The sequence below is a fragment of the Aedes albopictus genome, chromosome 2 (assembly GCF_035046485.1).
Source record: "Aedes albopictus strain Foshan chromosome 2, AalbF5, whole genome shotgun sequence".
NCBI classification, from domain to species: domain Eukaryota; kingdom Metazoa; phylum Arthropoda; class Insecta; order Diptera; family Culicidae; genus Aedes; species Aedes albopictus.
In genome coordinates this window covers 266,129,779-266,145,900 of record NC_085137.1, presented here as the reverse complement: position 1 = coordinate 266,145,900, position 16,122 = coordinate 266,129,779, and the positions used below count along the sequence as shown (strand labels likewise).

General features: G+C 39.2%; 1 protein-coding gene across 1 annotated transcript; it reads left to right on the top strand.

Annotated features, from left to right (window-relative positions):
* Positions 1-6,285: 6,285 nt before the first annotated feature.
* On the top strand, positions 6,286-8,034 carry LOC115258504 (uncharacterized). The gene has a single exon (XM_062848135.1). The coding sequence runs from the start codon at positions 6,286-6,288 to the stop codon at positions 8,032-8,034; it is 1,749 nt and encodes a 582-aa protein (XP_062704119.1).
* The last annotated feature ends 8,088 nt before the right edge of the window (positions 8,035-16,122 follow it).

The following is a 16,122-nucleotide window of genomic DNA, read 5'->3' as shown; positions in this document are numbered from 1 at the left end:
CTTGGCCACATGGAAGAAGTTCCGACCGAGCAGATACCAAAGGATGGCAACGAGTGCTATTATCTGCCACACCATGCGGTGATCAAATCCGATAGTTTGACCACTAAGCTACGCGTCGTATTTGACGCTTCTTGTGCGTCATCATCAGGGGTCTCACTGAACGACAAACTCCTAGCTGGACCCAACAACAACGCTGATCTCTTCGCTGTAGCATTGCGGTTCCGTTCTCATCGAGTGGCCTTTTGTGCGGATGTGGCCAAAATGTACCGCCAGGTATTGGTGCACCCGGCGGACCGTGATTATCAACGTATCGTCTTTCGTGAAGAACCAGACCAGCCTCTAAAGCATTACCGACTCTGTACTGTTACCTACGGAACGAAGACAGCGCCATATTTGGCAATCGAATCCATGAGGGAAGCAGCCAAACCATTTGAAGCAGTTTATCCTAAAGCGGTTGAAGCAATCAAGTTCGATTTCTACGTCGATGATTTCTTGTCAGGCGCCGATGACGAGGAGGAAGCAAGTCAGCTGAAGGAGCAGGTGGCCGAAATCCTTTCGTCAGCGGGTTTCGAACTACGCAAGTGGTCATTGTAGAGAATGAGATTGATAGTGATGTTAAAAAAATAATGTTTAGGATGGCAACTATGAAAAGAACACAAAGTATGGATAGTTAGAACAATTAGCAGGCGGTGATTTTCAGCAGAGAAAATAATAGACAGTTTTGTGACAGAAATTGTAGGAGATAGACGGAGAAAATACATTTTGAAAAGATTCAAGAAAAGCGTTCTCTTTTTCAATCCGGACGCAAACCCTCCCCCCAGAATAATTGATTCCGCCGTATTTCGTGATAATCCACTGGGTCACGACATGGCGCAGGAGCTCCCGCTTGAAGAAAAGGAGAATTTCAACCGTTTTAGGAGAAAATGGATTTCAAAGGCCGCCATGGAGTTACAAAAGTTACGAAAATCGATCAGGTGAAGCAAGAGTTGGAAATTAGGATTACCTGGTAGATCCACGGAAACAATTGCATCAGCATTGGCGGCTCTAAGATGATATGGGTGATGTTTGCAATGACCTGTTTTTCGAGAGCTGGATGCCTAAGTAATTCAAGAACCCCCAAGAATCATTTTGATTAGATAAGTACAAACATGAATTAACTGCTGGTAATTGTACGCATCACGGATTCAATTTTCTCGCTTTCCAGATAACCACACAGCTTTGTGGCTGCTCCAACCCGTCTCACAAATTGAACGCTGCTTTTGTCTTTCCTTTGTGTATTGTTTGGAAGTTTCCTTCTTTGAGACATCATGTAAGTTCTTGAACCAAAATATTCATTCAACATTGTTAATGTAGAGATGATTTTACACATATTGATTGTAGTCTTATTAACGTTCAGTGCAATCAAGCTCAAAAATGTGGTTATTAGATGATGGAAACTATAACCTCAGCCGATGTGTACGTTGAATGCTTAAATCTGGTTAATCGAATTAGAAAATATTACTTTGCACTGAGTTTGATTGTAAAAAAATAACGTATTAATTACAAACCTCCTGCATGACATGAAGCCAATTGTTCATTATCATGAGATAGCAAATGAATCAGTGAGATATTGTGTGATGCATAGATTTACAAGAGACATTATTTTAAACGTAGATTTGTTGTGAGCTATGGGGATTTTGTATTTGGCTGTTTCCTGAATTTATCCAAATACTCTGATTGATTTCATTATATGTATTGTGTTTTTGATATTCCTGTTCAATACCAAGGGAATGATTAGTTAAATTGACTTCGAATCAAATTAAAATATTTTAATTTCAAAAAGAGTTGATACTTGCTCGTGAAAAGATTTTTTTTTCTTGAATTTTTAATCTGTAAAGCTATATATTTTATTTTGAACAGTTTTACCCCGTGTGAGTTTTTTTAATAGGTTATAAAAATATGATTGCACTATATGATAGTGCACTAAAACATGAGGACGAAAGTATTTGTATTTTAGTTTTTAGTTAGTTTGTTTTTGCACAATTGTTACAGCTGTGGAAAATTTAAAATCAGCATTTTTATATAGTTTACGTGTTAAATAACAAAAGATGGATTTTGGATCAGTTTGAATATAGATTAAGAAAATAAATTATCTCAGCATCGTTAAAGAAGCCAATTGTTTATTATGACAAGTTTGAATGTACTTCGAGGAAATAATCAGCACTAATATTTTATAGTTTTGAATAAATGCATACTTTGAATAATTGTCGCTTATTTAAACAATCATGGTTTAATAAAAGGTGCCATTACCTGATTAAAACTTACGGTCATTACAATATCGACCAATTCTTACAACACTGCGCTGGCTCTGTGTACAACAAGCAAGGTTTTCCAACATGTACTACAAAACAAAAGTTTATATTTAGAATTAATTATTGTTCAATTACTCGTACAATTGTCAAAATTTATAAACTTTATAAACTATTATAGTTTATGACTGTAAGTACTTATCATGCATGACGCTGTTTTAGCAGGTGGAGAAGGGTTTGAAATTTAAGCGCAACGCAAATGCTATTGAACGAATTGAAATTTGTAATCTAACATTAGGGCAACTTCTATTATGTTCTCATTCAATACATACATAGCCAGTTTTTATTCAACAGCTTTGAGTAGCTGGCACTAGCGTACTCTGTGAGGTACCTAATGGATTGTGATTAGATGCTTTAACCGTCTGGCACCGCATTTTATCGATTTTTTGTTCAGCTTTTGAGTAGATTGTAGTATTCTTGATATATATTCCTGACTTACAAAACACAATTATTCCTGATTATGTTACGATGTTTTACAATTTTTTTCACTAAAAAGCATATGAGCACTAACAAAAATAAAACAAAATTTGTTACGGTTTTATTGCACAAATATGTCAAACCCAGTTTTTGATTTATCATACAGGCTAATTTGTACCTTTATTTTGGATTAAAAAATAAAAACAAAAAATATGTACTTGGTTTTGGGTTATTTTTAAGTATGGGATTTAATGACGACGTCCTAATATTTTGCAAACTCATGAATAATAAATTGGACTAAATATTAATTATTTATTGTGCAGTTTCGAGTGGTTAAAGCTCAGTTGCTGCGGGAGGGCTTTGACAGTGGTAGATTTTTTTTTCGGAAAATTTATAATATTAAACATTTTTAAAGAAATAAAGTTATGCTACTCTGAGTTGAGTAGTAAGAAAATTAAACGTTAGTTAAATCGCGCGAGTTTTTATTTTTTACTACCTGTCCCGACAAACGTCGTACTGCCTGCCTACTGTGTTTTTTGACATGCAGCGTCAAAGGGACGTAGTCAGTCCACAATTCATGTAACGAATCGTTTCATTTAGATATCCATGGGCTTGATGGTTAGGCTTTGGATTCAGCCTGCAAAATAGCTAACATGTGAAATTTGATATACGCTGTTCATAAATACAAAATAAACTTGATTGTGGCTATGATTTTCTTACTGTATGTGTGCCATCAGTAATCTCACGCTTCCATATTCATCCTATCCGAAAACAATCGAATACGGCACCGATTGATTTCGTTCTTTTTGTTTTCATGGGTGCTCACTTCTAACAAAAAAATACAAAAATGAGAAACAAAACAAACAACGCTTTCAACAATCCTTTGATTTTCATAGGATGAACATGCTTAATAAGGGAACCAATACCCTATTTGTTGTGACTTGATGTAATTTTTTGCAATAGTGGCATTAGGGGCATAGTGATACTGAGAAACGTTTCTAATTAAAAATTATGGCTTCATAAGTTTGTGAGTTTGTTTGTTTACATTTTGAAATTACTTGACCGCATTATTTAACTCGAGTAGGTTAATAAGTTAACTTTACTGCAGTAAAGGATATATTGAACAAATGTGAATGGATTGGCAGAAGACAAATAACATTTTGGACTCAATGGCGAAACACACGAGTACAACTCTGACAAATAATGCATTCAAAACCTCTATTTCTCTGAGAAATGCAGTGAAAACAACATGGCGTACATTTTGAACATATAATTTATTGGTTTTCATGCTTTTTAGGACCAATACGTGTAAAATACTTGATTTGAGTGTGCATATTCACGATTGATATAGAGCAAGCAGCTTGTTGTTTAGCTAATTGTTCTAATATATTTGTGCAAGAAATATAAAACATAGAAACGAAACTATTCACGAATAGGAACTGTTAATGTTAAATGTAAATGTTCCTAGCTTCTTGTATTGAAATTTTAGCGACTTGTTAAAGTCGGTAGTCAACTAGCGTCACATATTGAACAACGGATTTATGAAAAAAAAAACCTCTGAATTGGTTGATTAGTAAAATCCTGGTCTCAATGAGAGATGTACTAAAAAGCTTAGTAAGTTGCACTAGGTATCTTTCTCGCAACTTGATCACAGTAACAGAATAAGAGAATAACCTCTGAGTTGGTTAGTAAGTCACATCTTGAACTCAACCTCTGTGATGATGAGCTCAATTCTGGTTTCCATTCCTCATATGACTAATACGCGTAAAATACTGGATTCGAGTGCACATATTCGCGATTGATATAGTGCAAGCAGCTTGTTGTTCACCTTAGTATTTAAATATATGTGTGCAAAAAAATATCAAAAATTGAAACGAAACTATTCATGAATAGGAGCTGTTAATGTCAAATGCAGTTCCTAGCTTCTTGTATTGAAATGTCATCGACTTGTTGAAATCGGTGAGTATCTCGCGTCATAGATTGAACAACGGATTTATAATAGAAAACCTCTGAGTTGGTTGATTAGTAAGAATCCTGGTCTAAATAAAAAGTGCATTGAAAATCTCTGTGTTGGTTGCACTAGGCATCTTACTCACAACTTGTACCCAATAACGGAATCATAGAATAACCTCTGAGTTGGTTAGTAAGTCACATATTGAACTCAACCTCTGTGTTGGTTGATAAGTTCAATTCTGGCTTCTATGAAATGCGAAAACCTCTGAGTTGGTTTACAAGTCGCATCTTGGACTCAATTACGGATTCATAGAATAACCTCTGAGTTGGTTGATTAGTAGAATCCTGGCCTCAATAAAGGATGCATTGAAAACCTCTGAGTTGGTTAGTAAGTTGCATCTTGGACTCAATAATGGATTCATAAAATGACCTCTGAGTTGGTTCATTAGTAGAATCCTGGCCTCAATAAAAGATGCATTAAAAACCTCTGAGTTGGTTTACAAATCGCATCTTGGACTCAATAACGGATTCATAGAAGAACCTCTGAGTTGGTTTATTAATAGAATCCTGGCCTCAATGAAGAATGCATTGGAACCTCTGAGTTGGTTGGTAAGTCGTATCTTGGACTCAATATGCCTACAGGTTGGCGGCTGGCTAATTAAAACAGCGAACTGGTAAACGCCGGATTAACAGGAACGGCGGCCAGAAAGGACAACAGATTGAACAGCGACAAAACCGAGCTTGATCTTCAGGAGCAAACAACAGCCATTATTCAAGTACACAAAGAAGAATAAGACGATCATCGAAGCTACAAACATTCGTACGTTGAATTCGGAAGCATACAATCAAAGCATAAACTAACAAAACTTGCTTCAAAAATGCTGCAACAAGTGGTTATTGCCATAAGTATATGAATACCTTTTGTATGAACATCATTTACGATTTCATTTTTATTTATTTTGCGTTTAAAATTGTTTTTTAGCGTTATATTTTTTTCTTTCAGTGCAGAAACCGATTACCGGAGGTGTCGTAATAAACTCACCATGGAAAAAGGTTCTAAGAGGTTTCTCTAAAAATCAAACAAGCATCATAAGTGAAAGATATCATTGGACGCTGCTGGAATTCAGAACATCAAGAAATGAAGAAATTAACATTTTTTTACTTGTACTTATACTAAAAACCTGTTGTAATAGCTTGGCTAAGAGTAGACAAGAGAGGCAATGTAGAGAATGAGATTGATAGTGATGTTAAAAAAATAATGTTTAGGATGGCAACTATGAAAAGAACACAAAGTATGGATAGTTAGAACAATTAGCAGGCGGTGATTTTCAGCAGAGAAAATAATAGACAGTTTTGTGACAGAAATTGTAGGAGATAGACGGAGAAAATACATTTTGAAAAGATTCAAGAAAAGCGTTCTCTTTTTCAATCCGGACGCAAACCCTCCCCCCAGAATAATTGATTCCGCCGTATTTCGTGATAATCCACTGGGTCACGACAGTCATCAAACAACGAGAACCTTCTGCCACGTAACGACGAAGACGAAGCTTCACCCGTTCCAGTGAAAATGTTGAACGACAGCGAAACAGTGAAAGCCCTCGGTATCAACTGGTACCCATCCGACGATGAATACGGGTTCAAGGTCAACTTTTCTCCGTCCAGCATTAATACGAAGCGCCAAATGATTTCGGACTCAGCAAGGCTCTTTGACCCGTTCGGCTGGCTGGCTCCAGTAACAGCCAAAATCAAGATTCTCTATCAACACTTGTGGCTCTTCGATGTTGGTTGGGACGATCCTCTGCCAGCCATCGTCGAAGGTGAATGGCAAGCAGTGAAGCAAAGCTTGTCCCAACTCGAAGCTATTAGAATTCCACGATGCATCTTCCCTTGTCGTGGTCGGATTCAACTTCATGGTTTCTGCGACGCCTCCGAGCAGGCCTACGGAGCGGTGGTCTACGCGAGGACAACCGATGACAATGGCAACGTGTCGGTGGTTCTGGTTGCCGCCAAATCACGGGTAGCACCGATCAAGCAAATTTCGCTGCCCCGCCTGGAGCTCAACGGTGCACATCTGCTTACGGATCTGATGCGCCAAATCACCGAAGCTCTACCACACGTAGAAGTCGACCATTGGGCGTGGACTGACTCGAGCATTGTCCTCCATTGGTTGGCGTCCCATCCTCGTAAATGGAAAACTTTCGTGGCCAATAGAACTGCTGCCATACTGGAATACTTGCCACGAAGCTGCTGGCGCCACGTTTCTAGCAAGGAAAATCCCGCTGATTTGGCATCACGCGGTCTAACGCCGACCGAGTTGGTTGGCAATCGGCTGTGGTTCCAAGGTGCACCGTGGTTGAAGAACGACGAATCGGAATGGAATCAGGATCCGCCCCTCGAGGCGGTCGATGAAGATGCAATGGAAGTCAAACGTGTCAAGTCTCTACATACCACAACGACAAGGGCAGCAACTAGCTTCGAGATTGAGAAGCAACTGATCACCAAATGTTCCAGCTTCTTCGTCCTGGTTCGCTTGTTGGCTTGTGTGCAACGTGCCATCCACAACTTCAAATCCTATGTACGCAATCAAGCCATCGACGATCGACGCACTGGTGAAGCTACACCGGATGAACTGCATCGAGCCAAGATTCAACTTCTGCAAGCAGCACAGCACGACGAGTATGGTCAAGAGGTAGAACTTCTACGGAAGGGTAAGTCTTTGCAATCCAAACACATTCTTTCTCCGTTGCATCCCTTTCTGGACGTTGATGGCACTATGCGTGTGGGCGGCCGTCTGCAAAACTCGGCCCAGCCATACGATATGATGCACCCCATCATTTTGCCACCAAGGCATCGAGTTACGGAGCTACTAGTGCGTGATCTACACCTGAGAGACCTACATGCTGGGTCGGCTCTTCTGACATCAACACTTCGTCAACAGTACTGGATAATTGGCTGCCAAACGGTCGTTCGGAAGGTAGTACAAGGCTGCACACGATGCGTACGTCTCAAGGGAAAAACGGCTGGTCAGCTGATGGGCAACCTACCACCGGCTAGAGTGCTGGCCACACGAGCATTTTCACATGTTGGCGTGGATTATGCTGGGCCCATTATGCTGAAGGCAGCGTGCGTTCGAGGAGTGAAAACCACCAAAGGATACCTCGCGGTATTTGTGTGTCTATCGACCCGTGCGATCCACCTGGAAGTGGCAAGTGACCTTTCATCCGATACTTTCCTTGGAGCTCTGAAGCGATTCATATCACGCCGTGGTTATCCTGTGGAGATCCGATCGGACAACGGGACCAACTTCGTTGGCTGAACTTGGAGAATCGGCCATCACGTTCGAGCATCTGTCAACACTCTTGTGCCAAATTGAGTCGTGCCTCAACTCACGACCATTGTGTCCGCTGTCCAGCGATCCCGACAGTGCTGAGGCCTTGACGCCAGGTCATTTTTTGATCGGCCAGCCCATCAACTTGGTTTCTGAGCCCAGCATGAAGCATTTGCCAGCCAACCGATTGGACCAATGGCAAGAGATTCAGCAGCAAACTGAACGTGTGTGGAATAGATGGAAGGACGAATATCTTGCAAGTCTTCAACCTCGCAGCAAGTGGCGTACTGCTCAACCCAATCTCGACGTAGGCCAATTGGTGTTGGTGAAGAATGATAACGCCCCGCCGGCGCAGTGGGAACTAGCACGCGTGGAGAAGGTCCATCCAGACTCTTCGGGAACCGTTCGAGTGGTTACATTGCGCCGAGGTTCAACTGTATACCAGAGACCGATTCATAAGCTTTGTGTACTTCCGTCTGATTGATGCCCCTTCGTGGCCTCAAGGCGGGGAGGATGTTCCGGCATCGTAGCGCCCCTCGTACGACTGCCGTATTATTTTCTGTAGTGTTTACTATTGTTAGTTTATTATTTCCACTGGGACTAAAAAAGCGCGGCAACCCGCTAGAAGAAAAGAATTAGTTTAGTTTGTAGTTCGTCATCAACGCAATAAAACGTTTTTGTATCGCTTTTTCGAAGTCGCGTGTGAGTTTTTATTCCCGGAAAATCCGCAGTCCAAGGCCAAAATCAATTGGAATCCTACAGTCCATTCCATGTCGAAACAATGGGCCAATACAAATTCGGCAAAATGGTAGATTTAAATATATTTTAATAATAGTCGACGCCTTCACTAAATTTACTAAACTGTTTGCAACAAAAACAACGAATTCTGATGAAATAATACATCATTTAGGAAATTATATGAATTTTTATAGCAATCCAATAAGAGTAATTACTGATTGTGGAACCGGATTTACATCCAAAAATTTTGAAGATTTCTTGAATGCAAATCGTATTGAACATGTTAAAACAGCAATCCGTACTCCACAAGGAAATGGCCAAGTAGAAAGAATAAATAAAACATTGACACCTATGTTAGCAAAACTATGCAGCGAAACTAATTATAAATGGGATAAACTTTTACCAAAAATTGAATTTGTTTTCAATAACACTTTTAATAAATCAATTTCTAATTATCCTAGTATTCTATTATTTGGTCAGTTGCAAAATAGTTCAGAAAATGAAAACTCTAACTTAGATACATTTGTTCGTAACAGACAATCTTCGAGTGAAATGCAAAATATTGTAAAAATAAGAGCAAAAGCACAACAAAATAATTTGAAAATGCAAAAATATAATAAAAAAATGTTTGATAAAAAGCGAACAAAGGCATACAACTACAAAGAAGGCGATTTTGTTGTATTGAAAAGCATTGATTCTCATAAACTATCTCCAAAGTTTAAGGGTCCATATAAAATTTCCAAATTATTGCCGAACGATCGTTATGTTGTAGTTGATATTGAAGGGTTTCAAATTTCAAATGTCCCTTTCAACGCGGTATGTTCACCACAAAATATGAGAAAGTGGATAGATGATGACAATTCTACCAATGAAAGTCTCGATGAGGACATCGAGAATGTCAGGATGGCCGAGATGTAGTAGGCTGTGGTGAATAGATCTAGAAGAAGTAGGCTTTGACTAGGACAGATGACATTAGAGGACCATTCTGAAATAAACCATTGAAAAGAATACATCACGTTGAATCATTTCCCCCTACAGTATAGGTTTGAATGGCGTTACGCAAGCGGCAGAGGAAGATGGTTGAAAGTGAATAAGCGGGTTGAGACTACGTTGGACCGCATACAGACGTTCAAGTTTGACTCAGCAGCTTGTGTAAAAAACATGGCCGCCACAAATTGCCAAGTGGCAATCAGCGAACAGATGGCGTTAGCGACGTTCATATTCAACAGCTGCCTCACATGTGCGTTGCGACCAAAAACTGTCACCACGGTCGTCTTCCATCCGGATGGCGGGATAAGACCGTACGTGTTGCACGCTAATAATGTTTCCACATAATTTGTGCCGAGTAAATGACTTTTATTTAATGTCTAAAATCTTTTGCACAAATTAGCGCAGGACTCTTGTAAACTATGTTACACAATATTACTTTTATTTTACATAGATTTGCTTGAATAAAACTGCATTTGGATGAACTTCACTCGCATTGGAAAATCTTTGTGAATGTGTCGCAAATGAGGAATGATTTTGACAGTGTTTGTTTTGATTTTATTTCTCTGTGGGTGGTGAATTGGGCGGTAAGTAAGCAGCTGGAAGCCCGTGGTTTCTCAAACTGTCAACTGCACTGTGGCAATCGGTTTCCTATGTGTTGCTAGTGAAAATTTACATAGAAAATTTGAATAAATTTGTTCGAGCTAGAACGTCTGTCTGCGGTTGGACTATGATTAGGTAAGGTACTTTTTCAATGGAAAACGATTGCGATTGCCGATTACTGACACTAACCACACGTATGCGATGTTGCCGGGAATGTAGAAGACGGCATTATTTATTTTGATTTTCCTTATCTGCTTTACCTTGCAAGTTTTGGTAGTTTGACTGCAGTTTTCAGCTATTCGCGTGGATGCCAGTTGTTTTATATTTATCTTAATTACTGATAACATGGATGCGCGATAATCCAAGCATTTTTAGGTAAAAAAAACGTATTTCAAATTGGCGGCCACGATTTCTGTTATAAGAAAAGTAAGTAAGCAAATGTCAATGGTTGCAGCGGTTGAACGTTTGAAGAGAGCAAGGTTGCGACCATTCATTTGCAAAGATTTACATTCATTTGCTATTATCTCAGTTCAGAAGCATGCTATCGAAAAACAATGTATGGATGAATTTAACCTTGTAGTTTTATCTGAAAGTTTGCCGAATAACATTGGGGTCGCAAAAGTATACCAAAGTCGTGAGCGAGCTGTGAAGGCAACTCTCCACGCGATGAATGTAAATTTCATTCACGCTGTGGAAAGTTGCCTTCACAGCTCGCTCACGGCTTTGGTATACGTTTGCGACCCCAATGTTATTCGGCAAACTTTCAGATAAAACTACAAGGTTAAATTCATCCATACATTGTTTTTCGATAGCATGCTTCTGAACTGAGATAATAGCAAATGAATGTAAATCTTTGCAAATGAATGGTTGCAACCTTGGAAGAGAGTCTATGGTTCCGGTTTGTTGCTTGATTAATTTAGGCGTTAATCTGATCTAATCCGAAACCCTGTGAGTGATCGAATCAAGGAATAAATTGTAATATTGTCTATCCGGTTGGAATCAAGACCGACATTCAAACAAAAATTGCAATTTTCTTGGTCCACAAGTGTCGCAACTGTTTCGCATCTAGTGCGCTGTGTTGCTGACAACAACAGGAAGGATGCGCACTACTTTTGACATGATTAAAAAACGTCGCGAGTTGGGTCGCGTCGCGACTTGATTGTGCAAAGTCCGGTTTGGTGGCGGCCCGATAATAACAATTTCCAAATTTGAATACAAAAACATTGAAAATTCTCTAGAAGCCGCTGCTTGATTGCACACATTGAGCCTGAAAACCTCAATCCATGATAGTATGTGTTTGAGCAGAGAAATGTGGAATGAAGGAAAATGGAATCTTTGGTAAGGAAATTTGAATGCAAAAATTGAAAATTCTCTAGAAGTCGCTGCTTGATTGGACACATTGAGCCTGAAAACCTCGCTGAAAACCTCAATCCATTATAGTATGTGTCTGATCAGAGATTGTGGAATGAAGGAAAATGGAATCTTTGGTGAAGAAATATGAATGCAAAAATTGAAAATTCTCTAGAAGTCGCTGTTTGATTGGACATTGAGCCTGGAAACCTCAACTCATGATAGTATGTGTCTGATCAGAGATTGTGGAATGAAGGAAAATGGAATCTTTGGTGAAGAAATATGAATACAAGAATTGAAAATTCTCTAGAAGTCGCTGCTTGATTGGACATCGAGCCTGGAAACCTCAATCCATGATGGTATGTGTCTGATCAGAGATTGTGAAATGAAGGAAATGAAATCTTTGGTGAAGAAATTTGAATGCAAGGAAATGGAATCTTTGGTGAAGAAATTTGAATGCAAGAATTGAAAATTCTCTAGAAGTCGCTGTTTGATTGGACATTGAGCCTGGAAACCTCAATCCATGATGGTATGTATCTGATCAGAGATTGTGAAATGAAGGAAATGGAATCTTTGGTGAAGAAATTTGAATACAAGAATTGAAAATTCTCTAGAAGTCGCTGCTTGATTGGACATCGAGCCTGGAAACCTCAATCCATGATGGTATGTGTCTGATCAGAGATTGTGAAATGAAGGAAATGAAATCTTTGGTGAAGAAATTTGAATGCAAGGAAATGGAATCTTTGGTGAAGAAATTTGAATGCAAGAATTGAAAATTCTCTAGAAATCGCTGCTTGATTGGACACATTGAGCCTGAAAACCTCAATCCATGATAGTACGTGTCTGATCAGAGATTGAGGAATGAAGGAAAATTGAATCTTTGGTGAAGAAATATGAATGCAAAAATTGAAAATTCTCTAGAAGTCGCTGCTTGATTGGACATTGAGCCTGGAAACCTCAATCCATGATAGTATGTGTCTGGTCAGAGATTGTGGAATGAAGGAAAATGGAGTCAAGTTAAGAAATTTGAATGCAAAAATTGAAAATTCTCTAGAAGTCGCTGTTTGATTGGACATTGAGCCTGGAAACCTCAATGTATCTGATCAGAGATTGTGGAATGAAGGAAATGGAATCTTTGGTGAAGAAATTTGAATACAAGAATTGAAAATTCTCTAGAAGTCGCTGCTTGATTGGACATTGAGCCTGGAAACCTCAATCCATGATAGTATGTGTCTGATCAGAGATTGTGGAATGAAGGGAAATTGAATCTTTGGTAAGGAAATTTGAATGCAAGAATTGAAAATTCTCTAGAAGTCGCTGCTTGATTGGATACATTGAGCCTGAAAACCTCAATCCATGATAGTATGTGTCTGATCAGAGATTGTGGAATGAAGGAAAATTGAATCTTTGGTGAAGAAATTTGAATGCAAAAATTGAAAATTCTCTAGAAGTCGCTGCTTGATTGGACATTGAGCCTGGAAACCTCAATCCATGATAGTATGTGTCTGATCAGAGATTGTGGAATGAAGGGAAATTGAATCTTTGGTAAGGAAATTTGAATGCAAGAATTGAAAATTCTCTAGAAGTCGCTGCTTGATTGGATACATTGAGCCTGAAAACCTCAATCCATGATAGTATGTGTCTGATCAGAGATTGTGGAATGAAGGAAAACAGAATCTTTGGTGAGGAAATTTGAATGCAAGAATTGAAAATTCTCTAGAAGTTGCCTGAATATGCCTGAAAGATGGCATGAAATGTGTCTGAAAGATGACACTAGATATGCCTGAAAGATGGCATGAAATGTGTCTGAAAGATGACACTAGATATGGCTGAAGGATGGTAGAAATGTGTCTGAAAGATGGCACTGGATATGTCTGAAAGATAGCATGAGATGTGGCTGAAAGATGACACTAGATATGGCTGAAGGATGGTAGAAATGTGTCTGAAAGATGACACTGGATATGTCTGAAAGATGGCATAGATGTGTCTGAAAGATGACACCAGATATGCCTGAAAGATGGCATGAAATGTGTCTGAAAGATGACACTGGATATGTCTGAAAGATGGCATGAAATGTCTCTGGAAGATGGCACTGGCTATGTCTGAAAGATGGCATAGATGTGTCTGAAAGATGACACCAGATATGCCTGAAAGATGGCATGAAATGTGTCTGAAAGATGACACTGGATATGTCTGAAAGATGGCATGAGATGTGGCTGAAAGATGACACTAGATATGGCTGAAGGATGGTAGAAATGTGTCTGAAAGATGACACTGGATATGTCTGAAAGATGGCATGAGATGTGTCTGAAAGATGACACTAGATATGCCTGAAAGATAGCATGAAATGTGTCTGAAAGATGACACTGGATATGCCTGAAAGATGGCATGAGATGTGGCTGAAAAATGACACTAGATATGGCTGAAGGATGGTAGAAATGTGTCTGAAAGATGACACTGGATATGTCTGAAAGATGGCATGAGATGTGTCTGAAAGATGACACTAGATATGCCTGAAAGATGGCATAAAATGTTTCTTAAAGATAACACTGGATATGCCTGAAAGATGGCAAGAGATGTGTCTGAAAGTTGACACTTGATATGCCTGAAAGATGGCATGAAATGTGTATGAAAGATGACAGTAGATGTGTCTGAAAGATGACACTAGATATGCCTTAAAGATGGCATGAGATGTGTCTGAAATAAGACACTAGATATGCCTGAAAGATGGCATGAAATGTGTCTGAAAGATGACACTGGATAAGTCTGAAAGATGGCATGAGGTGTGTCTGAAAGATAACACTAGATATGGCTGAAGGATGGTAGAAATGTGTCTGAAAGATGACACTGGATATGCCTGAAAGATGGCATGAGATGTGTCTGAAAGATGACACTAGATATGCCTGAAAGATGGCATGAAATATGTCTGAAAGATGACACTAGATATGCCTGAAAGATGGCATGAAATGTGTCTGAAAGATGACACTGGATATGCCTGAAAGATGGCATGAAATGTGTCTGAAAGATGATAATAGATATGCCTGAGAGATGGCATGAGATGTGTCTGAAAGATGACACTGGATAAGTCTGAAAGATGGCATGAGGTGTGGCTGAAAGATAACACTAGATATGGCTGAAGGATGGTAGAAATTTGTCTGAAAGATGACACTGGATATGCCTGAAAGATAGCATGATATGTGTCTGAAAGATGACACTAGATATGCCTGAAAGATGGCATGAAATGTGTCTGAAAGATGACACTAGATATGCCTGAAAGATGGCATGAAATGTGTCTGAAAGATGACACTGGATGCCTGAAAGATGGCATGAAATGTGTCTGAAAGATGATACTGGATATGCCTGAGAGATGGCATGAGATGTGTCTGAAAGATGACACTAGATATGCCTGAAAGATGGCATGAAATGTGTCTGAAAGATGACACTAGATGTGTCTGAAAGATGACATTAGATATGCCTGATAGATGATACTAAATATGGCTGAAAGATGGCATGAGATATGCCTGAAAGATGACACTAGATATGTCTGAAAGATGGCATTAGATGTGTCTGAAAGATGACACTAGATATGCCTGAAAGATGATACTGGGTATGCCTGAAAGATGGCATGAGATATGCCTGAAAGATGGCATGAAATGTTTCTGGAATATGACACAAGACATGCCTGAAAGAATGCATGAGATATGTCTGAAAGATGACACTAGATATGCCTGAAAAATGACACCAGATATGCCTGAAAGATGGCATGAAATGTGTCGGAAAGATGACACTGGATATGCCTGAAAGATGGCATGAAATGTGTCTGAATGATGGCATTGGATATGCCTGAAATATGGCATGAGATATGCCTGAAAGATGGCATGAGATGTGTCTGAAAGATGACACTGGATATGCCTGAAAGATGACACTGGATATGCTTGAAAGATGGCATGAGATATGCCTGAAAGATGACACTAGATGTGTCTGAAAGATGACATTGGATATGCATGATAGATGACACTAGATATGCCTGTAAGATGGCATGAGATATGCCTGAAAGATGACACTAGATATGTCTGAAAGATGACACTGGATATGCATGAAAGATGGCATGAGATATGCCTGAAAGATTGCATGAGATGTGTCTGAAAGATGACACTGGATATGCCTGAAATATGGCATGAGATATGCCTGAAGGATGGCAGTAGATGTTTCTGAAATATGACACTAAATATGCCTAAAAGATGGCATGAAATATGCCTGAAAGATTTCATGAGTGTGTCTTAAAGATGACACTAGATATGCCTGAAAGATAACACTAGATATGCTTGAAAGATAGCATGAGATGTGTCTGAGAGATGACACTGGATAGAACTTCTGCGACAATTTCTCCCGGCAACA